The sequence below is a fragment of the Saccopteryx bilineata genome, chromosome 2 (assembly GCF_036850765.1).
Source record: "Saccopteryx bilineata isolate mSacBil1 chromosome 2, mSacBil1_pri_phased_curated, whole genome shotgun sequence".
In the NCBI taxonomy this organism is placed as follows: domain Eukaryota; kingdom Metazoa; phylum Chordata; class Mammalia; order Chiroptera; family Emballonuridae; genus Saccopteryx; species Saccopteryx bilineata.
Window position 1 is genome coordinate 272,642,659 of NC_089491.1, and position 26,534 is coordinate 272,669,192.

At 52.3% G+C, this 26,534-nt stretch overlaps 3 protein-coding genes across 12 annotated transcripts in view; 2 read left to right on the top strand and 1 right to left on the bottom strand.

Annotated features, from left to right (window-relative positions):
• The first annotated feature begins 12,251 nt into the window (after positions 1 to 12,251).
• OGFOD2 (2-oxoglutarate and iron dependent oxygenase domain containing 2) lies at positions 12,252 to 18,871 on the top strand. 2 transcript variants are annotated; one of them, XM_066260696.1, is made up of 7 exons: positions 12,252 to 12,856; positions 13,278 to 13,334; positions 15,386 to 15,499; positions 15,591 to 15,690; positions 17,130 to 17,257; positions 17,504 to 17,761; positions 17,836 to 18,871. In XM_066260696.1, the coding sequence occupies exons 1-7, from the start codon at positions 12,725 to 12,727 to the stop codon at positions 18,097 to 18,099; spliced, it is 1,053 nt and encodes a 350-aa protein (XP_066116793.1). In that variant the 5' UTR covers positions 12,252 to 12,724; the 3' UTR covers positions 18,100 to 18,871. The 2 variants fall into 2 exon arrangements, with proteins under 2 accessions (XP_066116793.1, XP_066116794.1); XM_066260697.1 differs by lacking the exons at positions 13,278 to 13,334; positions 15,386 to 15,499; positions 15,591 to 15,690 and having other exon boundaries at positions 12,730 to 12,856.
• Positions 18,872 to 19,670: 799 nt separating this feature from the next.
• Positions 19,671 to 21,930, top strand: ARL6IP4 (ADP ribosylation factor like GTPase 6 interacting protein 4). Of its 2 annotated transcripts, none has more exons than XM_066260698.1 (6): positions 19,671 to 19,822; positions 20,089 to 20,262; positions 20,689 to 20,985; positions 21,069 to 21,186; positions 21,517 to 21,586; positions 21,666 to 21,930. In XM_066260698.1, exons 2-6 carry the CDS (start codon positions 20,100 to 20,102, stop codon positions 21,720 to 21,722), a joined length of 705 nt encoding a protein of 234 aa, XP_066116795.1. In that variant the 5' UTR covers positions 19,671 to 19,822; positions 20,089 to 20,099; the 3' UTR covers positions 21,723 to 21,930. The 2 variants fall into 2 exon arrangements, with proteins under 2 accessions (XP_066116795.1, XP_066116796.1); XM_066260699.1 differs by having other exon boundaries at positions 19,716 to 19,905.
• A 981-nt stretch (positions 21,931 to 22,911) lies between these two features.
• The window catches only part of PITPNM2 (phosphatidylinositol transfer protein membrane associated 2), a 139,218-nt gene continuing 135,595 nt past the window's right edge, over positions 22,912 to 26,534 (bottom strand). For all 8 annotated transcript variants that reach the window (XM_066260707.1, XM_066260701.1, XM_066260702.1 and 5 more), the window contains one exon: positions 22,912 to 26,500. In XM_066260707.1, the coding sequence (XP_066116804.1) occupies positions 26,177 to 26,500 (324 nt within the window). In that variant the 3' untranslated portion in view covers positions 22,912 to 26,176. The remainder of the gene's footprint in view (positions 26,501 to 26,534) is intronic.

Consider the following 26,534-nt stretch of genomic DNA (forward strand, 5'->3'; position numbering starts at 1 on the left):
AAAAGGAGAAGATTTATTTTATTTTATTTTATTTTATTTTTAAAACTGGATTCTTTTTTATTTTTTATTTTTATTTTTTATTCATTTTTAGAGAGGAGACAGAGAGAGAGACAGAGAGAGAGAAGGGGGAGGAGCTGGAAGCATCAACTCCCATATGTGCCTTGACCAGGTAAGCCCAGGGTTTTGAACCGGCAACCTCAGCATTTCCAGGTTGACGCTTTATCCACTGCGCCACCACAGGTCAGGCGAGAAGATTTATTTTTTATTTTATTTTTTAAATTTTTTTTAAGACTTTATTTATTCATTTTAGAGAGGAGAGAAGGAGGAGAGAGAGAGAGAGAGAGAGAGAGAGAGAGAGAGAGAGAGAAAAGAGGGGAGGAGCAGGAAGCATCAACTCCCATATGTGCCTTGACCAGGTAATCCCAGGGTTTTGAACCGGTGACCTCAGCATTCCAGGTCGACGCTTTATCCACTGTGCCACCACAGGTCAGGCACTAAAAGGAGAAGATTTATTAATATGCTGGCTGCATATGACTAACACGGGGCATATCTGACCCAAATCGTGCAGCCCCAAATGTATCTCAGAGGCTGGTTATATACCCTTTGACCACATACAGTTTGGGGGGAGCATGACAGCATGACACATCATTAACAAGATTATAACATTTGTCTAGGGGATTTTAAAAACGTTAAAACTTTCAAGGTAACACAATGGTGATGTCATTTTACATATCAAAATACATTCATAAACTTTTTTTAAAAAATTTTTACAGGGACAGAGAGAGAGAGTCAGAGAGAGGGATAGACAGGGACAGACAGACAGGAACAGAGAGAGATAAGAAGCATCAATTAGCCTGACCTGTGGTGGCGCAGTGGATAAAGCATCGACCTGGAATGCTGAGGTCGCAGGTTTGAAACCCTGAGCTTGCCTGGTCAAGGCACATGTGGGAGTTGATGCTTCCTGCTCCTTCCTCCTCTAAAATGAATTAAAACAAACAAACAAACAAACAAACAAAAAAACCAAAAGAAGCATCAATCATCAGTTTTTTGTTGCGACATCTTAGTTGTTCATTGATTGCTCTCCCATATGTGCCTTAACTGTGGGCCTTCAGCAGACCAAGTAACCCCTTGCTGGAGCCAGCGACCTTGGGTTCAAGCTGGTGAGCTTTTGCTCAAACCAGATGAGCCCATGCTCAAGCTGGCGAGCTCAGGGTCTCGAACCTGGGTCCTCTAGGTCCTTGACATCCCAGTCCAATGCTCTATCCACTGCATCACTGCCTGGTCAGGCCACTCATAAACTTTTTAGTGTCTATCTCTCCTCTTTTGCCTAGAGGTACACGTTAATCTCAGGATTCTAGGAAGGGAGGGAGAGCTAAAATCAGTGTAGGGTGGTATGTAAATTCTGTCTCTAATTGAAAGGGAAAGGAAGTTCTTCAGATAACCTTAATCTTTTCAGAGAACTAAAACTAAATGATCCAGTTGTCCTTGTAAGTCAGGAGCTTTCATATCCTTCTCCCTCCATTTTCCAAAGAAAGGACGGGACAGAAAGTCTGACTTTTCCTCTTTAAAATGGCGCTGCCAACCTAAGTTCTACAGTTCTCAGGCACCTTACCACACTCCCCACTAGTTTTATATCCTGAGTCAAATCCTAAGGTGCATGAGGCAATCTTTAATTTTTATAAGTTTTCTTAATTATTCAGAAATAACTGGCTTTTATAACAATTTACTTTGTTCCTTTCTCTTTCAAAAAGTATTGCTATACCTTATACCTTTTATTACTATAACTAAACAATTCCTTTTAGTCAGAACTCTTAAAGAATTTATTTTTATTTTTATTTATTTTAGGGAGGAGGGAGGGAGAGGAAGAGAGAGAGAGAGAGAGAGGAAGGGGGGAGGAGCAGGAAGCATCAACTTCCATATGTGCCTTGACCAGACAAGTGCAGGGTTTTGAACCAGCAAGCTCAGTGTTCCCAGGTCGACGCTTTATCCACTGCGCCACCAGAGGTCAGGCAAGAATTTAACCTTTAGTGACAACCAAGCTGGCTTTTCTTTTACCCTAGTTTCCCTTTTTCCTCAAAGTCTGATTAAAAGGAGGTCCTCAGTGAGTTTCTTCATGCATTAACCGTGCATAGACCAACCAGCTTCCAGTTTGTGGCTGGAGCAGGGCATGCCGTCCTCAGGGTTAACTTACAAGGGTTGGTGGGGTCATTCTCCACTGCCCATGAAGGTGTCTCTGTTGGGACCTGTTGGTCAAATAAGTTTTAAAATATGATTGTTGGGCAGATAAAATGTATTATGCTCACTTTGTTAAAGATGGAGGCCGTCGCCCAGGTGATATTAATGTGTGTCTTTGTGGGCAGTTAGAATCCTTGTAGCCTGGGGCTTGGTTTTGGGATTAAGCCTTTCCCACCCGTTTTGATGTGAGGTGGTACAATCCAATCATGCCTCAGAGAAGTGTCTATTAGAGACTTCCCTATTTTGTATATTGGATTAAGAGTTTGGATTTCTACACTATAAAATGGGGACGAAGCGGGAACTTGTGCTCTTGGTTCCTGAGGTTAGCATGAGAGAACAGAGAGAGTAGAGCCAGTAGCGGAAGGAGAGCAGAGAAAGGCCACGTGGAGGAGGCCAGGAGAAGCAGCCAAGATGGCGGAGTGCTGAGTGAGATGCCAGTTTGTGTAGAGTTTGTATCTGGGATAAGGAAGGAGATGGGGAACAGAGGTGAATAAGTCTGGTGAGCTAGAAACCTTTGATTCTAGGAAACTCGGATAAGTCAGTAGCTTTGTGAGCACTGAATGTGACTGGGTTTTGGAGCCCAGTGTGTGTTTTTACTTGCCCGCTGGGTGCAAGCTAGAATTAAAGACTATGGCCCATCAGCTTTTGGCTCCGCTGTTTCTTTACCGACTGTCCGAATCCAATGCGAACCTGCATGGGCCAGAAGGCTACTGTGATAGTGGCCCTGGCCGTGGCTTCTGGCTTTACAATGATATATATGTTTGCTCACTTATAGTTTGCATTGGGTGTGGGGGACAGGCTATAAGCAGGCAGGGTGGTTATAGCCTAAGCAGGTTTAAGACTAAGCTTTTTCTCACACCCTTGACTGATTGCATGACGTGTGGTGGTGCACTCGCATGAGGAATCCCATTATGCCTCAGATAAGTGACTTTGTATCAGAGACTTCCTTGTTTGTATATTGGATTAAGGGTTTTGATTTCTATACTATAAAGTGGGGCAGACTGGGAGCTTGATCTCTCTTGGTTCCTGAGATTAGCATTAGAGGAGAGAGCAGAGAAAGGAGAATAGATAAAGGTCACGTGGAGCAGAGGAGAAGCAGCCAAGATGGCAGAATGCTAAAGGAGAAGCCAGTTAGTGCAGAGTTTGTGCAGAGAGAAGGAGATGGGGAACAGAGGTGAATAAGGCTAGTGAGCTAGAAACCTTTGATTCTAGGAAACTCGGATAAGTCAGTAGCTTTGTGAGCACTGAATGGGTGGGGTTTGGAGCCCAGTGTGTGTTTTACTTGCCTGCTGGGTGCAAGCTAGGATTAAAGATAATTGCCCACCAGTTCTTGGCTCCGTTGTTTCATTGCTGTCTGTCTGAATCTAATGCGAACCTGCATGGGCCAGGCGGCTGTGGTGGTGGCCATGGCTGCTGGCTTTACAGGACTGCAGGCTTCAGCCGGCTATGGTGGACCCAGATGGGCATGCCTTCTACCTTGGCAGCAGTGGGAGTGGTCAGGATCACAGTGTGTGAACTTGTCCACATGGGAGTCAGTTCTTGGGTGATGTACTTCTTTACTCCGACTGAGTCCCCAGGCTGAAAAGGATGTACCAGATCTTCTGGCAGTGCTGGAAGTGCCTCTTGGACAGTCTTATGAACAGCCTGCTGAGTAATCTGTAAACCCTGCAAGTACTTAAGGAAGGAGTGGTTATATTTCCTTTATGATTTGATTTATGTGTTCTATTTGCCCAGAACCTTTGGGGCCTGTGGACACAATGTAACTTCAAATTAGTTTCTAATTAATATTGGGTTCCCTTCCCACCAGCTGTGAGATCTTGGACATAAATGCAGGCCTAACATTAGAATGGGCAAGCTACCTGACCTGTGGTGGCACAGTGGGATAAAGCATCGACCTGGAACACTGAGGTTGCCGGTTCGAAACCTTGGGCTTGCCTGGTCAAGGCACATGTGGGAGTTGATGCTTCCTGCTCCTCCCCTTTCTCTCTTTCTTTCTCTCTATCTCTCTCCCCCCCTCTAAAAATAAATAAATAAATAAATAAATAAAAATAAATAAATAAAATAGAATGGGCAAGCTACATTTGGAAAGAATTCCACACAGCAACTTCCTAACAACTGTCACTGTGGCCCCACTCCCAGTAGGAAAAGCTTCTATTTATCTGTTAATTATTTCATTAAGGTCTGTTTCTAAGTGTTTACCTGGGAAAGTTCCTCTTTTCCCTGTTTCTTTTCACAATTTCCTTACTTTGCTTAGTATTTACTTGGACATAAACTAAACACTCAGATATTATATCTTCTGCAATAGATTCTAAGTCTGGTTTTTTAATTATTCCTTTCCTGCTGGCAAAATCTTTTTCTAATTGGTTGTGAATAAACCTTTAGCAATAAGGGTCTTAGTAAAGTTACTAAAATTTTCTGGAAACCCCACTGGTTTTAGGTAGCCTCTTTAGCTGTTTGGTTTTTTGTTTTCTGAGTTCTTAAGGAGTCTCCCGTCTTTTGGTGTCCTGGTCAGTGGATGACCTGTATTGTTGGGGTGAGGGTCTGAGCCTCACCTTTGTTAGTTTTTAAGCCTTCTCTTTATGGCCCCTTTTTGACTGTGCCTGTCTTAGGTTGTCCCTTTCTTTTGGGGATCTTACCCGTCATTGACTAACCAGCCACCTTTAGGGGCCAAGCAGAGCTATATGATTCCAAAATGCTTAGTTTTATTCACTTATTTATTTTTAGTGGCTGATAATGCAACCCTTTTTAAATTTTAGAGCTGGTTGCTATGTAAAGATTAAGTTGACTGCCTCAGTAATTTTTCTGATCCTGGCTAACAGAAACTGAGGGAAAATATCTAAATTTTTCTCACTTGCTTGGGAGCTAGAATTTTACTTAAGCTAGGCAATTAGAAACATTTTCTTGAGGTGGTCTCGATTGTTTTACAGATTCTAACAGTTCTGCTAGGGCTTGAGGCTTCCCCCATAAAGGGAATTCTGAGCTTTCTAATTCTATAGGTCACTGGGGGAAAAGGATTTAAAATATTTCCTATTATATTTATTTCTCAAATTTTAAAGATTTCGTTGTAATTACTAACTGAAATGACCAATATTTCATAATCAATCAATAGTAATATTTTTCACTGTAGGTTTGGTGACCTAACATTGGACAATACTGCTTCAAAAATGATAATAAACTAAACATTACATAAAAAGACATTATTAACAATCATTACATATTCCCTAATACCCAAACCAAGATTTCAACATCACAGCCTATGAAACAGTAAATAAAAAGGAGAATTAACAAAAGGCTTTTTTTTTTTTTTAATTTATTTATTTATTTATTTATTTTTACAGAGGCAGAGATAGACAGGGACAGACAGACAGGAACGGAGAGAGATGAGAAGCATCAATCATCAGTTTCTCGTTGTGCGTTGCGACTTCTTAGTTGTTCATTGATTGCTTTCTCACATGTGCCTTGACCGTGGGCCTTCAGCAGACCGAGTAACCCCCTGCTGGAGCCAGCGACCTTGGGTCCAAGCTGGTGAGCTCTTTGCTCAAGCCATATGAGCCCGCGCTCAAGCTGGCCACCTCGGGGTCTCGAACCTGGGTCCTTCCGCATCCCAGTCCGACGCTCTATCCACTGCGCCACCACCTGGTCAGGCAACAAAAGGCTTTTGAAATAACATATACAATACTAACATGGAAAATACCTTTTACATAACAAGGGATCCTTGGTACAAAAAGGAACTCTTTGGATTTGGCAGGCTTTACAATTCTATATGCCTTATTATTAATATAATTTTAGTATAGTTTACAATAAGAGGATTGTAAACTACTACCCCAATGAATTATTGACTGAGAAAAATAAAGAATGGTCAAAATGCACTCACTATTTTGTAACTGCCCAGCTGGCAAAGAAATACTAACCCTCTTTTTGACCTACAGTGTTTTACACGATCAAGTCAATATAAGCGCCTGGGCCATCTTTGCTCCAATGGAGCCTTGGCTGCGGGAGGGGAAGAGAGAGTCAGAGAGGAAGGCGCGGCGGAGGGGTGGAGAAGCAAATGGGCGCTTCTCCTATATGCCCTGGCCGGGAATCGAACCCTGGTCCTCCGCATGCTAGGCCGACGCTCTACCGCTGAGCCAACTGGCCAGGGCTCCCACCCTTTTTGATGTGGGGTAGTACAATCCCATCATGCCTTAGATAAGTGACTTTGTATTAGAGACTTCCCTATTTGTATATTGGATTAAAGGTTTTGATTTCTACACTATAAAATGGGGGCAGAACGGGAGCTTGCTTTCTCGGTTCCTGAAATTAGCATTAGAGAGCAGAGCAGAGAAAGGCCATGTGGAAGAGCCCAGGAGAAGCAGCCAAGATGGCAGTGTTGAGTGAGGAGCCAGTTAGTGCAGAGTTTGTGCAGGGAGAAGGAAGGAGATGGGGAACAGAGGTGAATAAGTCTGGTGAGCTAGAAACCTTTGATTCTAGGAAACTCGGATAAGTCAGTAGCTTTGTGAGCACTGAATGAGTGAGTTTTGAGCCAAGTGTGTGTTTTTACTTGCCTGCCAGGTGCAAGCTAGGGTTAAAGATGATGGGCCACCAGCTTTTGGCTCCATTGTTTCTTCACCATCTGTCCGAATCCAATGCAAACCTGCATGGGCCAGGTGGCTGTGGTGGTGGCCGTGGATACTGGCTTTACAACTTCCTACACACCAGTGGAGGGCAACAAGCCACCACCCCTAACCACACAACCACTATGTCCTAGGGAGAGGAAGGGGAGAGGCAGCCAGAGGGCCTGTCCCTGATAATCCCATTTCTTATCATCCTATTACTCATGATCCCATCACTCATTCTGGAATTGCAATTCATTTCAAGGAACTGATAACCAGCAAGGTCCACACCCCTGTTTTGTTAATTGCTAAATCTTTTACCTGGCTCTGTTTTCCTTTTTTTTTTTCCCTAAGATTTTTCTAAAGCCAAGTTCTAGCCTGACCAGGCGGTGGCGCAGTGGATAGAGTGTCAGATGCGAAAGGACACAGGTTCAAGACCCCAGCTTGAGCATGGGCTCATCTGGTTTGAGCAAAAGCTCACCAGCTTGGACCCAAGGTCACTGGCTCCAGCAAGGGGTTACTCGCTCTCCTGAAGGCCCACGGTCAAGGCACATATGAGAAAGCAATCAATGAACAACTAAGGTGTTGCAATGCGCAACGAAAAACTGATGATTGATGCTTCTCATCTCTCTCCGTTCCTGTCTGTCTGTCCCTGTCTATCCCTCTCTCTGACTCTCTCTCTGTCTCTGTAAAAAAAAATAATAATAATAAAGCAAATTTCTAATCTTTTAATACAATTCCTACCCTGCATTTTTCAAATGGGTAAAACTTCTTTTGGTCCGTAGGTGGATGTTGAGCAGATAAAATATATTATGCTCACTTTGTTAAAGATGGTGCTGCCCACGTGGAAGCCCGTCGCCCAGGTGATATTAATGTGTGTCGGGGCGGGCTGTGGGCAGGCAGGATTCTTATAGCCTGGGGCTTGGTTTTAGGACTAAGCCTTTTCCATCCCTTTTTTTTCTTTTCATTTTTTTTCTGAAGCTGGAAACGGAGAGGCAGTCAGACAAACTCCCGCATGCTCCCGACCGGGACCCGCCTGGCACGCTCACCAGGGGGCGACGCTCTGCCCCTCCAGGGCTTCGCTCTGCTACATCCAGAGCCACTCCAGCGCCAGAGGCAGAGGCCACAGAGCCATCCCCAGCGCCTGGGCCATCCCTGCTCCAATGGAGCCCCGGCTGCGGGAGGGGAAGAGAGAGACAGAGAGGAAGGAGCAGGGGAGGAGTGGAGAAGCAGATGGGCGCCTCTCCTGTGTGCCCTGGCCAGGAATTGAACCCAGGACTCCCGCACGCCAGGCCGACGCTCCACCGCCGAGCCAACTGGCCAGGGCCCTTTCCCACCCTTTTTGATGTGGGGTTGTACAATCCCATCATGCCTCGGATAAGTGACTTTGTATTAGAAACTTCCCTATTTGTATATTGGATTAAAGGTTTTGATTTCTACACTATAAAGTGGGGTAGACCAGGAGCTTGCTCTCTCAGTTCTGAGATTAGCATTAGAGAGGAGAGCAGAGAAAGGCCATGTGGAAGAGGCCAGGAGAAGCAGCCAAGATGGTAGAGTGCTGAGTGAGACCAGTGTGCGTTTTTACTTGCCTGCTGGGTGCAAGCTAGGATTAAAGATGATGGCCCACCAGTTCTTGGCTTCGTTGTTTCAGTACCATCTGTCCGAATCCAATGCGAACCTGCATATGAATGGCCACATGGTGGCTCCTGGCCTTACAAGCCCCAAACCACCCTGGCCCTGGTCCCTATGGCTCACCCTTTCATAATTCTTGCTGCTCAAGCTCTGCCAAGCGCAGATATTAAGGGACCTGCACTTTCAGCTCCCCTGCCTGCAACCCTTTCCTGCCAGTCTGTGCTGTAGCAGTTAGGGCTCAGCCGAAATGTCACTCTTTGGAGGGTCTCCCTGTCCACCTATTTAAAGAGGCCACCTCCAGGGACTCGCTACCCCATCACCACCCACTCTGTCTCCTAGTGCTCACAACCAAATGAAAATAACTTGATTCTGTAATTGTTTCCTCATTTACTCCTGTTCGGCAGGACAGGGGCCTTGTCTGTCACTGGAAACCCACTTCTACATGCACACTTCACACACTCATATATGCACACTCACACACTCATAGACATGCACACTCAGGAAGGTCCGACGGCCCTTGCCCAGCCTTTATGAAAACCACTCGGGTTGTTGGTATAGGCTTTGCCCAGAAAGCACAGTCCCTTTCCCCAGGGCACTGGGGAAAGATGGGGACACTTTGCCAGCTGGAGCCTTGGACCCCTAAATGCGCTGATGAAGACAGGTGGGGAGGATGGCCTACCACCATATCACAGGATATGAAGGTCTCCCATCTCCCTTCTGGGCCCTGGAGTTTCAGTAAGAGCAACGGGTGGGACTTGGACTCAAGTTGCCATAGAGAAGAACAGGGCTGTTCCGCCTGTGTGAGTGAGCAAGTGTGTGCGGGACGTGAGTGTGGATGTGCATGCATGTGCAACTGTGACATGTATGTGTGAGGGTGTATGTTGATGACATGTATGGCTGTGTATCAATTGTTCGTGTAAAGCCAGTAGCCACGGCCACCATCACAGCCGCAGGTTCGCATTAGATTTGGACAGACGGTAATGAAACAACGGAGCCAAGAACTGGTGGGCCATTAGCTTTAATCCTAGCTTGCACTCAGCGGGCAAGAAATACAGTGGGAAAACACTTCCTTTCTACTCAGGGCTCACAAAGCCACTGATTTATCCGAGTTTCCTAGAATCAAAGGTTTCTAGCTCACCAGCCTTATTCACCTCTGTTTCCATCTCCTTCTCTCTCACAAACTCTGCACAAACTGGCTTTTCCCTCAGCACTCCACCATCTTGGCTGCTTCTCGTGGCCTCCTCCACGGGGCCTTTTTTTAAATTTATTTATTTAATTTAATGCAGTGACATTGATAAATCAGGGTAAATATGTTGAGAGAAAACATCTCTAGATTATTTTGACATTTGATTGTGTTGTATACCCCTCCCCCAAAGTTAAATTGTCTTCTGTCACCTTCTATCTGGTTTTCTTTGTGCCCCTCCCCTCCCCCAACCCCTCTCTCCTTCTTCACCCCCTCCCCCCTCCCCCCACCCCCCACCCCTGTTGCCATCACATTCTTGTTCATGTCTCTGAATCTCATTTTTATGTCCCTTCTATGTATGGATTCATGTAGTTCTTAGTTTTTTTTTTTTCTGATTTACTTATTTCACTCCGTATAATGTTATCAAGGTCCATCCATGTTATTGTAAAGGATCCGATGTCATCATTTCTTATGGCTGAGTAGTACTCCATAGTATATATGTACCAAAGCTTTTTAATCCACTCGTCCTCTGACGGACACTTGGGCTGTTTCCAGATCTTCGCTATTGTGAACAATGCTGCCACAAACATGGGGGTGCATTTCTCCTTTTCGAGCCGTTCTATGGTGTCCTTGGGGTATACTCCTAAAAGTGGGATAGCTGTGTCAAAAGGCAGTTCGATTTTCAGTTTTTTGAGGAATCTCCATACTGTTTTCCACAGAGGCTGCACCAGTCTGCATTCCCACCAGCAGTGCAGGAGGGTTCCCTTTTCTCCACATCCTCGCCAGCACTTATTCTGTGTTGTTCACGGGGCCTTTTTTTAAAAAAAATATTTATTTATTTATTTAATCCATTTTAGAGAGGAGAGAGAGAGAGAGAGACAGAGACAGAGAGGAGAGAGAGGCAGAGGGGAGGAGCTGGAAGCATCAACTCCCACATGTGCCTTGACCAGGCAAGCCCAGGGTTTCGAACCGGCGACCTCAGCATTTTCAGGTCGACGCCCCATCCACTGTGCCCTCCACGTTGCCTTTTTCTGCTCTCCACTCTAATTCTAATCTCAGGAACCGAGAGAGAGCAAGCTCCCGGTCTGCCCCACTTTACAGTGTAGATTCAAAACCTTTAATCCAATAAAAGGAAGTCTCTGATACAAAGTCTGAGGCATAATGGGATTCCTCATTAGAGTGCACCACCCTACATCAAAAAGAGTGGGAAAGGCTTAATCTTAAAATTAAGCCTCAGGCCAGGGGTCCCCAAACTTTTTACACAGGGGGCCAGTTCACTGTCCCTCAGACCGTTGGAGGGCCGGACTATAAAAAAAACTATGAACAAATCCCTATGCACACTGCACATATCTTATTTTAAAGTAAAAAAACAAAGCAGGAACAAATGCAATATTTAAAATAAAGAACAAATAAATTTAAATCAACAAACTGACCAGTATTTCAATGGGAATTATGCTCCTCTCACTGACCACCAATGAAAGAGGTGCCCCTTCCGGAAGTGCGGCGGGGACTGGATAAATGGCCTCAGGGGGCTGCATGCGGCCCGTGGGCCGTAGTTTGGGGACCCCTGCCTTAGGTTATAACGTCCCTGCCTGCTTACAGCCTGTCCTCCACACCCAATGCAAACTCTAAGTGAGCAAACATATATATCATATTTATAAACTTATCTGACCAACAGTTTGCATGTAAGTATGTGCTGGAGTACATGTGTGCATGAGTGACAGTGCGTGTCTGTTTGATGGCTCACGTAGGGGTGTGTGTTGGCGTATGAACATGGGGGGAAAGGAAACCAGACACCGACAAACACAGAGAGAAAATTTAAATTGCCTCATAACCTCACCCTCATCACTAAACACTTGTCGTGGTGAATGGGGAACTCAAGAGATCAGCCTGTGGGGTTCAAACCCCACATTTGTCCCTTAGTGGGGCAGGTCACTGCACTTGTGAACCTCAGTTTCCCCTTCTGTAACATGATAATTTAACAATGCCTAGCTAAAGGGACGAAAGGAGATAAGGTGGGTGATAGATCCACAGGTCAAGTAGAGAGGAGGCTGGGACAACAGGAGCTGTCATGTATAATCACCTGTTTATTTGGGGCTTAAGTCTTCAAAGCCCAGAGTCTTCTTTTCCACCCCCATCCCCGCACCATGCTGAGTCCCGCAGGGAACTCTAGGGCAGGGGTCAGGGGCCAATTCCAGAGGATGGGACTTCCTCCCCTGCCCCACGTCTTAGTTCTCCCATCTCAGGAAGGGCTGCCATCCAAGCGTCTTCACCAGGCTCTGCAGACCTGGGTATGGAGGGGAGGAGGGTGCATGGGGGACCATGATGGGGTCCCCGTGTGTGCTGTGATGGGTCTCCCTGAGGTCGGGATGCACACTCCTTACAGACAGAAATATCACTCAACTCACAGAGCGGCAGTTGAGAACTCAAAGCTGTTTGTGAGGGGTGTGGCCACAGACTGACCACGCCTCATTCTCCCGCCCACACCTGAAAGCTTCGGGAGCGTCACCGGAAGTCATGCCGAACGGAGCGTTTTCGTGGAGACACCGGGGCAGCCAGCAGCGAATCCTAAGTGACCGCTGCGGGGCAACAGGAGAGCGGGGGTGGGGGGCAGGGGGCCGGGAAAAATGCTGAACTCAAGTTCAAACGCACAGAAGTGGAAGGTTCATAGCATTTGCAAGAAAAGACATAGAACCCCAGAGCGTCTTTAACTGTGCTTGTGGGGTTGGCTGGGTTTTCAAAAGCTCCGAGCAGAAAAGGGAGGTGGCAAAAGATCTTAGGGGTCTGAGTCCCTGCCTCGGCACGTCCTGTGAAGGTGTAACTCAGTTCACCTATCTGTAAAATGGGGCGATTAGTCCCCGCCTAGTGGACGGGGACACTGCGAGGCCGAAACAGAAGGCTCCACCCGGCACAGGAGCATCTTTCTGCACAGCGGACCATTTTAGAGGGGACGGAGTCTTCTTTCTTGCGTTTGGAAATTTACACCGGACCCTGGCTGCTTGTTTCGTACCCACCCCACCCTGCTCAGAGGAGGGCTTAGTGCTCCTACGGAAACCGGCGGGGCCGCGCCCGCCTCTTCACCATGGCGACGGCGGGCGCGCCGCGGCGCTTCTACCGTTGCGCCTGCTTCTGCTCCGAGAATTTGTACGTGGCGCGTTACGGGCTGCACGTGCGGTTCCGGAATGAGCAGCAGCTGCGCCGGGACTACGGCCGGGTGAGTGGCCTCGACGAGCTCTGCAGAGAGGTGGGTGGGTAGGGCTGGCGGAAGAGTGACCTTTGTAGCCGAGGTCGTTTTGCTTTGCCCAGTGCTCAGCTCTAACGACAAGAATGGCTTCACCCTCGGGCCTGAGTTTTCTCAGCTCAAACGGGGATGACAGCATCTCCTAAGTGAGGTTGTCGTGGGGCATGGATAAAGTAACACAAAAGCACAGTGCTGGGGCAGGGCCTGGCTCGGAGTGCCCTGTCGGCGCAGGGACAGCAGCTGGGAGCCCGGCTCTGGGCGCATTCTACCCTCACAACGATCCTGTGAGGTCGGGGCTCTCCTCTCCGTTGTAGGAGGGGATACTGAGGCTCAAAGATGTTAAGTGACTTGCCCAGCGTCACACCATCGTGCTCACTGACCTTTCTGCTCCCAGATCCTGCGCAGCCGAGGCTGCGTTAGCCCCAGCGACTTCCAGCAGCTGTTAGAAGAGGTAATAATACTCGCCACCCTCCAACGTCCCCTACACACCCAGCCTAGACCTTCTTTATTAGATTCGTGGTCAGCAGTTGGAGGGTGTCTCCCAGCCTCACGCCTGCCGGCCCCAGATCACTGAAGGGTTCCTTGAACGCTCCTTGCCCACTCAGGGCAGCACCTGGGGCCTGGCTCCGGTAAAAAAGAGGGAAATGCCAAGTTGTCTACTTCATGCCTTTTGGCGATGAAAATACAGTGTGTCTGTAAAGTCATGGTGCACTTTTGACCGGTCACAGGAACGCAACAAAAGACAATAGAAATGTGAAATCTGCACCAAATAAAAGGAAAACTCTCCCAGTCTCATACCTATTCAGTGCAGTTCGATGTGGGCTCACGCACAGATTTTTTTTAAGGGCTCCTTAGGTAGCTATCCCGTATAGCCTCTACAGACTCATCACTGACTGATGGCCTACTAGAAAGGGGTTTCTTCACCAAATTGCCAGTTTCCTTCAACTGCTTATCCCACCAAGTAATGTTATTCCTATGTGTTGGCGCTTCGTTATAAACGTGCCAATATTCACGTTGCACTTTGGTCACGGATTCGAATATAGCGAGCCACAGAACACACTGAACTTTCCTCTGTACCATCCACATCTCGACTGGCATGGCTGTGGGCTGCTCCACTGTATACACATCATCTGTGCATGCGCACATGCTGCCACATCATCCTACAGAAATTGGGAGGGTTTTTCTTTTATTTGGTGCAGATTTCACATTTCTTTTTTTTTTTTTTGTATTTTTCCAAAGCCAGAAACGGGAGGCCGTCAGACAGACTCCCGCATGCGCTTGACCAGGATCCACCCGGCACGCCCACCAGGGGTGATACTCTGCCCATCCAGGGCGTCGCTCTGTTGCTACCAGAGCCACTCTAGCGCCTGAGACAGAGGCCACAGAGCCATCCTCAGTGCCCGGGCCATCTTTGCTCCAATGGAGCCTTGGCTGCGGGAGGGGAAGAGAGAGACAGAGAGGAAGGAGAGGGGGAGGGGTGGAGAAGCAGATGGGTGCTTCTCCTGTGTGCCCTGGCTGGGAATCGAACCTGGGACTCCTGCATGCCAGGCCGACGCTCTACCACTGAGCCAACCAGCCAGGGCCAGATTTCACATTTCTATCATTTTTTGTTTTATTTATTTACAGAGACAGAGAGAGAGTCAGAGAGAGGGATAGACAGGGACAGACAGGAACGGAGAGAGATGAGAAGCATCAATCATCAGTTTTTCGTTGTGACACCTTAGTTGTTCACTGATTGCTCTCTCACATGTGTCTTGACCGCGGGCCTTCAGCAGATCGAGTAACCCCTTGCTCGAGCCAGCGACCTTGGATCCAAGCTGGTGAACTTTGTTCAAACCAGATGTGCCGGCGCTCAAGCTGGCGACCTCGGGGTCTCGAACCCGGGTCCTCCGCATCCCAGTCAGACGCTCCATCCACTGCGCCACCGCCTGGTCAGGCTCTATTGTCTTTTGTTGCTTTCCCGTGACCGGTCAAAAGTGCACCATGACTTTACAGACACACTGTATTGTGCTCAAAGAGAGGAGTCACTTGCTCAAGGTTTCACAGCAGCTGGGGTTGAGGTCTCACTGGGGCTGCCAGGCTCCTGGTAGTGCCTCCCCTGACCCGGCTTCAGCTGGTGCCAGACCTGCTCCCATCTCACTTGCAGGGGGGGAGGTCAGTGGTGGGAAGCTTCCCAGGAGAGCCCTCTGCAGCCTCTGGAACACAGGACTTGGCTGGGACTCTGTTCACCTCCCTGGGTGGTCCCAGCTGGCTAAGGTACATCTCGGGACTCTCATTCTGGTCTGGCTCAGGCTAGTGCAGCTCAGAGTGGGCAGGGCCCCCCTCTGGAAGGAGTGCCCTTCAGCTAAGAACTTGGCGTCTGCAGTCAACCCTGCCAGAGTTGGGAGCATAGGGACAGGCTGGGCCCTGCTTTGGCCTTCCTGAGCCTGGTTCCTCATCTGTACAATGGCCTCAAGGGGATGGGAGGCCCTCTCCTGGTAACCAGGCCCTGTGCCACCGCAGCTCGAGCGGGAGGTGGAGCGGCGGCAGCGGCTGGGGCAGGAGTCGGCTGCCAGGAAGGCCCTCATTGCCAACTGCTACCACCCGGCACGACCTGAACTCTACAACTCGCTGCAGGTACCCAGCCGGGGCAGGTTACCGGGAGGTGGAGGCCTCCAGGATGGAGGGCTGCCTGCCCCACAGTGGGTGGTGTGTGTTCTGCCCCCAGAATGTGGCCCTGGCTCCTGAGTTTCTAGCCGCGGCTGAGTACAGCATGTTGCCGGGCGCAGACCTCCAGGGCCTCCTTCAGCGGCTGGAGACAGTGTCAGGTGAGGTCTTGGCCTCATGACCCGGCAGGACTAGGGGTGGGAGACTGGGGTCCCTCTGCCCATTGCATCTGTAGCTAAAAACCAAACCAGCGGGAGCTGGAAGGTACTGGAGCAACACATCTATCCTCACCCAAAAAACAGTTATTCAGCGCCCTGTGCCAGGCAGGAGCCAGCTAGGGGGGACTGAAGAGCTTACAGAAGGGACAGTTGAGACAGGCGTGGGCTGGGTTCAAGGATCAGTGAGGGATGGCGAAGGACCCCATCAAGGCCAGCAATAGAGGGGAGTGTTGCCGTCCCTAAACCTGAAGGAGTGGACAGGAGTGAAGTTTCCTGAGGCTGCCAGGACCTGGAGGTGTGGGAGAGGGGCTGCCAGACAGCCTTGGAGGCCCGAGCAGGGGCATACGGCCACGCCCAACTCTGACATGCCTCTCACCTGCTGGGGTCTCCCACTGATTGGACCCAGCAGGAAGTCCCAGGCCGTGGAGCCCTGGGAGTTCCTTCATCCCTTTCTGTCTTGGTGTCCTCATTTGTGAAATGGGAATGAGACCACCACCCATCTGGAAAGGTGCTTCGATGATCAGTGAGAGGTAACGCCCATAAAAGGCTCAGAGCACAGTAAGTGCATAAAAGTGTCTGTGTTTCTTATGATTAGTTATCCGGGGTCTGAGGAGTACTGTGGGCAGACAGATATAACAGCCGCTCCCCTACTGGAGCCTACACCCTATTTGGGGGCACGGGGTGCAATGTGGAATGAAACACCCCTTCCAGCCTTGGAGAGGGAAGGGGAGAGAGGCCTCATTGCCACCTACTCCTGAGCAGTTGGAGTTCTAAAGAGGTTGTTTGGATGGTGCTGGTGCTGTGTGTGTGTTGGCCAAAATGCCCCTGGACCCTGGGACATTGGTGTTTCTCCCAAGAAATGTCCCATTTCCATTGAGCTGGGCCTCTCCCCACCAGGCTGCAAGAAAGAGCAGCCCTCTTGGCTTTCCCTGTGGGGAACAGAAACTTAAGGAACGTCGGGGTTGGGGTGCAGACTTGGGTGGCTTTTCGGGGGAAATGGTGCAGAGAGCCCGCGCTGGCTCTGTGGTCCTGGCGTGGCTCCCCGGCTGGCCTACTGCGTGTTCCTGTTCCAGGACTAATCCTGTCCCGTCAGGACTCACACCTGAGTCTGGAGACTAGCCCTGGGGCGTCTGGGGAAGTGGGGTGAGAGGCTCCAGGGGCACATGGCAGTCCGAGAATAGACCTTCCCCTGCTGCACACACGGTGCATCGTTCAACCATCATCACTGCCCTGAGAGGAGAGTGCCCGTGTTATTCCCTTTGTACAGATGGGGACACTGAGGCCGGGGGAAGTGAAAAGACCTGCCCAAGCTCACACAGCTCACAGGGAGATTGAAGCCCCCAGTAGCGCACCTGGCCAACAGGCTGTGTCTCCCCCTGCAGGGGAAAAGCGGATCTACCGGCTGCCCGTGTTCACAGCACCCTTCTGCCAGGCCCTGCTGGAGGAGCTGGAGCACTTTGAGCAGTCGGACATGCCCAAGGGGAGACCCAACACCATGAACAACTATGGGGTGGGTGCGGCTCCACCCGGTGGGCTGGGAGGCCGGAACCCCAGGTCTGAGGAGACTTATCCACGGAGTTTCAGAAGAGCTGTGTGGCTGTCGCCCTGCCTTGGTCTCCCCATCTGTAAAGTGGAATTGCAGAAGGATTGTGAAGTTACACAAGTTTAGGGATTCCCCCAGGGACCCAGGGTGAGGCCTCAGCAGCCTCCCTGCTGACCCCACCAGCCTCCTGCTGACCCCAGGATCTCCACCCAGGTGCTGCTGCACGAACTGGGCCTGGATGAACCGCTGGTGACTCCGCTGCGGGAGCGCTTCCTGCAGCCGCTGATGGCCCTGCTGTACCCGGACTGTGGCGGGGGCTGGCTCGACAGCCACCGAGCCTTTGTGGTCAAGTATGCGCCGGGCCAGGACCGAGAGCTGGGCTGCCACTATGACAACGCTGAGCTGACCATCAACGTGGCCCTGGGCAAGGCCTTCACGGGGGGTGCCCTGTTCTTCGGGGGCCTCTTCCAGGTGAGTGTGTGCAGCCCATGGGACAGGGCCCAGGGCAGCCAGGAGTGCCCAGGCCTGAGCCCAGCTGTCTGCAGGCACCATCAGCCCTGGCCACGCCCCTGGAGGTGGAGCACGTGGTGGGCCAGGGCATCCTGCACCGGGGTGGCCAGCTGCATGGGGCCCGGCCCCTGGGCACCGGGGAGCGATGGAACCTCATCGTCTGGCTCCGAGCCTCCGCTGTGCGCAACCGCCTCTGCCCCATGTGCTGCTGCAAGCCTGATCTGGTGGACGATGAAGGCTTCGGCGACGGCTTCACCCAGGAGGAGTCTGCCACAGTGGACGTGTGTGCACTGACCTGAGCCTGGTTGGGACCCATGGGGGCGGGGATGGCAGGACAGAGGGCTCTGCCACCTCGGGTTGGACCGGGCAGAAATAAACTCCCCGCAGCCCTCGGCACTTCTTGGTTCTAAAGGACAAGCAGGCTTCTGGGTCATTCTTTTAGCAGACTGGCTGGCTTAGGTTGGGTTAGAGATAGAACCTCTTTATCCAGGGATGCCCAAAGGAGGAGTCCAGGAAGCAGACAGGGCAACAAGGAGGTGGACTAGATGTGGGTTCAGATAGCATGTAAACTAAGGCCATTCCCATGGGAGCTCTGGAGCATGAATCTGCCAGTTTGCCCCCTGCTTCAGTGACTGCCTACAGGGTATGTTGGGAGAGGGTACGTGTGTGTGTATGTGTGTGTGTGTGTGTGAATGACTTCCCAGACATCCATCTCCAGGACAAGTGGCTCTCAGTGCCTAGCAATCTTCCAGAGAAATGTACAGGTGCAAGCTGTCTGCACTGGACACCACAGCTGGGGGTGAGTGCCTCTGTCCATAAAGGGGATTCAGGTAAGCCATGAACAACATCTTCGAGATGGTGTGGACGGGTTACTGCAGAGGGGTTAAGAGCAGGGACTCTGGAGCCAGACTGCCTGGGTTCAAGTTCTGGTTCTGCCACTTCCAGATCCGTGATTGCGGGTAAGCCACTTGACCTTTGTACCTGTTTCCATATCTGGAAAGTGCCTATGTCCTAGGAGCTGCTGTGACAGTCAAATTATATACAAAGTTTATAAAGTGCTTTATAATAGTACCTTGAGTTTGCTGTTGTCATTATTATGAATGGGTCTGCAACGTGGTGGTGGCCCCCAAACTGGGTGAAGAGTAGCTGCACACACTGGGTCACACGTTTGAAAATCAGGGACCTCCATATTGAAATCATGAGCTCTGGCTTTTCCTGGGAAGGTGAGAAGGTCTGGAAACACTAGACACCATTCCCACAGGGCAGAAATCAGCTAGAGCAGTATCAGTTGCCCTCCTAAAGAGACTTGTGGGGCAGCCCCGCACAGGAACCCCTGCTGCATTCACTGTCATGATCTCTCAGGCCCCTAATGGGCAGTTGAGTTGGCAATCTGCGTATTACTTGATGGGGACGACAGAAAGAAAGACCAAGGCGTCTCAGCCCTGGAGCTCACGGCCTGATGGAGGGGACAGGTCTTAACCAGGTTGGAAAGCAGCGCGGAGTGGGGTCGCCTGCGCTGAAACGTCAGGGAGACGGCTGTGGTGCCGCGGGCCCGCTGGAAGGGCATCATGGGAGAGGGCACAGCCGCGGCCAACGCTCCACGAGCTCGGGGACTGGCTCCAGGCTGGAGAGCACATCTCGGCCAGGACCAGCGGGCGCAGGCACGGCCTTGCACCGGCCTGGGGGTGGAACCTGGCTCTTCGGCTGAACTCTGAAACGGAGGTGGGCGCGCCGGGCTCCGTGTCCCGAGCGCCCCCCCCCCCCCCCCCCCGAGACGAAAGCTGGGGCTTCAGAACTAAAGGCAACAGAGCCCCGCTTTGCAGCCGGACGGCCCCTCGCAGCACCGCCCCGGGACCGGAAGTCACCTCGCTGTCGCTTCCTCACGCGGAGGCGCGGGGCGGGGCGAGACGCAGTGGGCGGTGGAGCCGGGAACAGAGCAGCCTCGGGGACCTTCCATAAGGCTGAGGGAGTCAGGCTGGAGGGCAGCAGCGCGTGGAAAGGGATTCAGAACGCACCGGGCGGGTGAGGGTCGCCGCGGATCCTGCAGGAGCCGGAGCCGCCTGCGCTGGCTTGGAGCGTCCCGACGGGGGGCGGGGCCTTAAAGGGTCTGTGGCGCAGGATCCCGGGTCCCCAGGGGTCGGGGTGCCGCAGGCTCGTGAGGCTGCGCCCGAGTTTCTCATGTCCCTGCCCCGGGGTGGAGGTGGGTAACAGGCCCCCGAGGACCTTGGGGCCCAGTCTGCGCCCGGCCCCCCGAGACCCTCGGTTGAAGCGCGTCTCCCCTTCTACAGCCCTCGGCGCTATGGCTCACGTCGGCTCTCGCAAGCGCTCGAGGAGTCGTAGCCGGTCCCGTGGGCGAGGGTCGGAAAAGAGAAGGAAGAAGAGCAGTAAGGACGCCCCGAGAAGGCGTTCAGCTTCTAGATCCCAGAGCCGCAAGGCCAGCACCACCTCCTCTGGGGCGGAGGGTGAGGATGGGGTGGGGGGGGTGTACGGGAAAGGAGCGTGGGAACTTCGTGGGGAAAGCTGCAGGCAGCTGGGCTGGCTTCCTGGGTATGGTTGTGGGGAGATCGCAGTGAGCAGTAGTCAGAGGGGTGCAGAGAGTACAACGTGGATATCTGGATGGAGAGACATCATGGAGTGTGGCTCACTGAATGGACAGGTTTACGCTCTTTTGTGCAGCTGGGCGGAACCTGTGGGATTTGACTGTCCTGCTCCTAGTCAGACAGTGACTGCGGGGCGCCCAGAAAGTGCCTCTCCAGACAGTGCTGATTCCTGCCAGGAGGTCTCATCCTCTGTTGTAGGCTTGAGCCTGCACAGGCCAGAGTGCGGGGATGAAGGGTTTACTCCTTCCCCTCCTGGCCAACCAGCCTTACCTTCTCCCTGCGTCACAGAGAGAAGCCAACACAAGGCCCGGAGGAGACCACGGTCCAGCTCCTCCTCCTCCTCCTCCTCTTCCAGTTCTTCTAGCTCCTCTTCCTCCTCGTCCTCCTCCTCTTCCTCCAGAGACAGCCAGAAGAAGTGTCGGAAGCATAAGGACAAGAAGAGGAAGAAGAAGCAGCAGAAGAAAAGGAAGAAGAAGCTGAAGAAGAAGGACAAGGAGAAGATGAAGGGACAGCAGGCAGAGGCCCTGCCAGGCCCCTCGCTGGACCAGTGGCACAGATCCGCCGGAGAGGAAGAGGATGGCCCAGGTACTGTGCTGCTGGATGTGTGGGACTGGGAGGGTCTCTTCCCCGAGGACTGACCACCGCCTCCCTGCCATCTCCCCTTCCAGTCCTGACCGATGAGCAGAAGTCTCGCATCCAGGCCATGAAGCCCATGACCAAGGAGGAGTGGGATGCCCGGCAGAGTGTCATCCGCAAGGTGGTGGACCCAGAAACGGGACGCACCAGGTGCGAAGCCCAGCCCCCAGCCCGCCCTTTCAGGAGGGGGCTCTGTAGCTGCTGTTGCCGAAAGGCCAAGGGTGGGCAGAGAAGTCGTCACGTGGTGACGAGGCTTCTGAGGCCATTCCTCTCTACTGCTCAGAACAAGCAATTGCAGGGGCTGGAAGGGCCTTCTTGGGGGTCATCAGAGAGCCCTTGTTGGCTGATCTGATGGCACGGCCCACCTGACTGCCTTTGTCCCTGTCCCCAGGGTGGGAGAGGCAGAGGGACGGGGTCTGAGGCCTGGCACCACTGCTTTGGCCTTAGAGGCTCAGCCTGCTCTCCCCCCCCCCCCCCCAGGCTCATTAAGGGAGACGGCGAGGTCTTAGAGGAAATTGTAACCAAGGAACGACACAGGGAGATCAACAAGGTGGGTGTCACCCTTTTGCCCAGGGCCCACCCTCAGCTCTGTTTGTGATGTGTCCCCTCCTGTGTGCTTTCTTACCTAGCAAGCCACCCGAGGGGATGGCCTGGCCTTCCAGATGCGAGCAGGGCTGCTGCCCTGAGGGCCCCGCCAGCCAGGGCCTGTGGACAGTAGTGGCACGATAGGGTGGGCAGCAGGAAGCCCGATGGGCACTGTTTGTCTTTTCTCCTGTGGACCAACCTGCGGCCCAGCCTACTCTCATGCAGGGATGGAGGACTGGTCACTGTCCTAATCAGCACCCCCTTCTGAACGAGCACAACTTCACAGATATTAAACGTTCCCTCCGTTGACTTCTGTTCTGGTTTTTCTTTTTAATAAATAAAATTTTATTTTAATGGGGTGACATCAATAAATCAGGGTACATATATTCAAAGAAAACATTTCCAGGTTATCTTGTCTTTTAGTTTTGTTGCATACCCATCACCCAAAGAGAGATCGTCCTACGTCACTCTCTATCCAGTTTTCTTTGTACCCCTTCCCCTCCCCCTTCCCCTCTCCCTCCTTCCCTCCCCCCACCCCCCGTAACCACCACACTCCTGTCCATGTCTCTTAGTCTCACTTTTATGTCCCACCAATGTATGGAATTCTGCAGTTCTTGTTTTTTTCTGATTCACTTATTTCACTCTGCATAATGTTATCAAGATTCCACCATTCTGCTGTAAGTGATCCGATGTCATCATTTCTTCTAGCTGAATAGTATACCATGGTGTGTATGTGTCCCATCTTCTTTATCCAGTCTTCTATTTTTTTTACAGTGATTAAAAGCCTTTAAGCAAACTCTTGTCCAATACAGCAAGAATCCATAAAAGAGTAGTGTCCTTAACATGTTCACCAAGTCCAAGTTGGCCCCATCACCATGCCAAATCCCTGAAAAATGCAACCCAATCCCAGTTCAGTCTGTTAGGAGCTGTCACAGGGAGCAGGAGTCCAGGAAAAGTCCACATCCAGGAAAAATCCGCATGGCACTGGAATTGTCGCCATTCTATACTTTGCAGCTCATGTCCGAGTCCCAATGACCGCTGCTTCTAGCTGGTAATGGTTCAGGTAGACTGGAAAAGCCATTTGCAGCATGTGTGGATATGGAGCTTCTGTTCTCCTCTGCCTGGAGAGATGAGACCAGGTTGCTTTTCCCTGGAGCTCTGCGACTATGGCATGGTAAAGAGAACCTTGGGATACACTAAGCTGGGTGGCAAAGGTAGATTCATAATAGAAGTTGGCAAAAGGGGGAAAGAGAGCTCTAAATTAGGAGTAGGTCCCAGCCTGAAATATAGTGGGGCATTGAGGTAGGAGGGATAAAGGAAACACTATATATTGAGCAAAGCAGCAGAAAATAGGACTATCAACACCCACAACAGAGATCTTTGAGGGAAGAATAAAAAACCTGACTATTCAGGCAAAACATAGTTAAGTGGCCCTTGTTCTGTTGTTTTTTGTGCTAAGGGGGTTGGAGGGGTGCTGGCAGACTGCCCCGAGGTCAGATGAGGGCTGCAGCAGCCTTTGGGGAAAGCTGGGGTGGGGTGTTCCCTGGTGCTTTGTGCCCATTCTCTAGAATCACTGCCCCCCCCTGCTGAATCCCAAACCTAGAGACTTGGTCTTTAACCCGATTCCTTCAGGGCCGGAGGGACCCCTGACCCAGCTCACTAGCTGTGCTCTCCGTAATGCGGAGACAGAGAGCGCCCATGTCACTGGGGTGCTGTCAGGATGAGCCACGTTCACGCCCAGGAAGGGGCTAGAAGGGGCCGGCACAGGGTAAGGCCTTGCGAGCCTGCTGGTGTTAGAGTGAGTGCCGCTGCCATTGTCTACAGGACAGGCTGAGCCCCCTCCCCCCTCCGCCGCTCTGGTCGCTGGCACAGAAATGAGACCCAGAAGGAAGCCTTCCTGTTTCTTTAATTTGTGTGATAGACAATGACACTGTATACAGAGCACATTCAGGCCCGATGGTGCAGGGACAGCAAGAGCGGGTGGAGTGAGTCAGGACACTGCTCACACGTGGCCCAGACAGACAGACAGGTGGGGGCTGAGACGTAAGACCAATGTGGCAGGCAGGTGGGCAGCTCAGGTCGAGCTGGGCAGGGTGCGGGGTCTCTGCTGACTCCCTCTTTAGAAATCAAAAGGCGGCAGGTGGCCAGGTGTGGGACGGTGTGCTGAGGCTCAGGCCTGGGGCCTGGGGGTGGGAGTGGGACTAAGGCTTCTACTCTAACAGGCCTGGGGGTGGGGGTGGCAGTCAGCAAGGCCTGCCTCACCCTTTGGTAATGACCGGTCAGGCTTGAGCCCTGCAGCTCAGCACCCAACACTGTAAACATTTTTGGTATTTTTTTAAGGGACTCTGCCCTCCCTCTCTCAGTTTCTGAAAAATGAATGCTTCCCCAAGAGGAGACTGTGCCACAAGGAATCTCAAGGGAAGGAGGAAGCAGACCTGGATACAGAAGAGAGATGTTGGTGGGGAGGGGGGCTGCCCATCTCACCATCTATGGCTAAGGGCCACCGCGAGAGGCCCAGGGGACTATTGCTTTTGTCCTTGGCATGGCTGGCGGCTGGGCAGGAAGGTGGGGAATGCAGAGCTGTGTGTGTGTGTCGGGGGGCTGCCCGTTGGGAGAGGCCGAGCCTGCTGCCCAGTCAGCCTCCCTGGGCCAGGAATCCTCAGCCTTTATTGCAGGCAGGCCCGAGCCTCTTCCAGGTGCTTCTCCTGATGGCTAGTCATCCAGGCGGTAGGCCAGGCGGGGTGAGGTGGGGCCCAGAGAGGAGGCACTGGCCACAGGGCCCCTCGCGGGGCGGGGCAGTGATTGTCAGGCGGAGCAGTTCCCTGCTGGAGAGCAGAGGGGGTCAGATGTTGCACTTTTTCACTGCAACAGTTATAATAAAACCTGGTCCATAAAATAATTGTTGCTTTATACAGAATGCCTGAAACAACAACAAAACGCTACATCTTAAATAGGAATAAACCCTGAAAGTCCCATCCCTCTAGACAGGTTTTCTCTGCACAAAATAAATAGCTTTCACTCTGTATAGACCCACTTTTTGTGGAACATTTACATGACCCTTTGGCTGTACATATCTACACACAGGAAAATGTTAACATCGATCGGTGCGCCTCTCCATCCCAGTCCCCAAGGCCGCGAGGCCCCAAGGTCATGTCCAGCTGGGCAGCAGCTTCTGGGACGTGGAGCTTGGTGGCCAGCTGGCCGAGACCAGCGTGTTCCTCCCCGCCTTGAAGAAAGTGGAAGAGCAGCGGTGGGGGCCTCTCGGAGCCGAGGGCCACAGCTGAGCTCGTGGTCGGTTCTGGGGACAGAGGGCTGACGTGCAGACCCAAGTCCCTGCAGGATGGCATGGTCTTTCTTGACCAGCTAGGGCGCAAAGCCATAGCTGCCTGCCTTGAAGTTGTGGCTTCTTAGACTCGGTGGCGGTGGTGTTGGAACGGAATTGGCATTTAAAAAACCGAAGTGTGTACCCCACCCACCTCAGAGTACAAATTCATTGGACCCAGTGGGTCAGGTGAGGCAGGGAGCCCCGCACCCCACTGCACAACGCAGGAGGCAGGCCCCTGGGACCCAGAAGCAGGCTGGACTCCGTCACAGTGCTGGATGTTTCCATGTGGAGCGGCTGCACTTGGTACTGAAAGAGTTAAGAAAAGGAAGCAGCCAAGGATTGCTCATTTAAAAAAAACCTCATAGAAATCAGATCGAGCAGTAGAAAGGTGTAGAAACGCGGGAGGGCCGAGGCATGGGGCCCAGCTAAATGGCAGGTGAGGAGTGGAAGAGGCGGCTGGGCCCCGCAGGCCAGGGGCAGGGCTTCCTGGGAGCCGGCTCTGGTCCGCCCCGTGGCCTTGCTGCCTGGGCTCTGCTCAGAGCCGCAGGCTACGCCCAGCCCACAGCTTCAGTGGCTCCCGACGGGGCGTTGAGGCAGAGCCACAGAAGTCAGGATATGGCCTTTCTCTCCTGTGTGCCCGGGACCTGCTGCCCTGAGGCCTTCTGTGTGACAGTAGCTCCCAGGTCAGTAGGTGTTGACTTCATGCGTGCGTCTGCAGCTTCAGGAGACGCTAAATGGGCCTCTGCCCTCAGAGATCAGTGCAGAACCAGTGAGGTGGCGAGTTGAGGAATGCAAGTTAATAAGATGCAGTCTGTGCCCCGTTGGAGCTGCTACCAGGTGTGTGTGTGTGGGGGTGAGGGTTGGGGCAAGCTAGTGGCCAAGGAGGCGGCAGGCGAGGCCCAGGCCTGGCATCAGGATTCTGCGAGGTCAGTGCAGGGCAGTTGGTCCAGGAGTACCTTCAAGGCTGGTCCACTTGGGGGGGGGGTCCTTCCATCATTCCTGGGGCTGGTGGTCCCGCCAGCTTCCATGACCAGCTGGAACCCCTTGAGACCCTGGGATGTGAGGTGAGGCTGGGGGGGGGGCTGTGTGGGGCACAGCTGGTGTCCTCTGCTGAGCCCTGGAACAAGCTTGTCCACAGCCGACAGCATGCGCGCCCAGGCCAGGCCTCCCGGTGGGCTGGCCGCCCGGCCTAGCACCATGGAGACCGCGGCGCCTCACTAAGGGCGCTCTCTACTTGGGGCCTGTGGCCGCCCCCGGCTCAAGCCTGCCGGCCATGGTTCGGCCCCAGCAGCCGGCCGCCACACTCATGCTGCGCTGGCCCCGCTGCTCGCCATCGGGCTGGCTCTGCGTCCGCTCGTGCCGGAGGCCCGGCCCGCTGGGCTGGGCCGAGATGGTGCGGAGCAGGTGGTTCCGGGAGCGCAGGAAGTCGCTCTGGCCTGGCAGACCGAAGCTGCCCTTGCGTAGCGCCATGCGGGTGGCCGTGTTGCGGGCTGGCCGGGCCCGGTGGTTGTATTTGAGCTGGGCCAGGTGGGCCGCATAGCCATCGGTGATGAACTGTGGGCAGGGAGACATGGGCAGTGAGGATGGA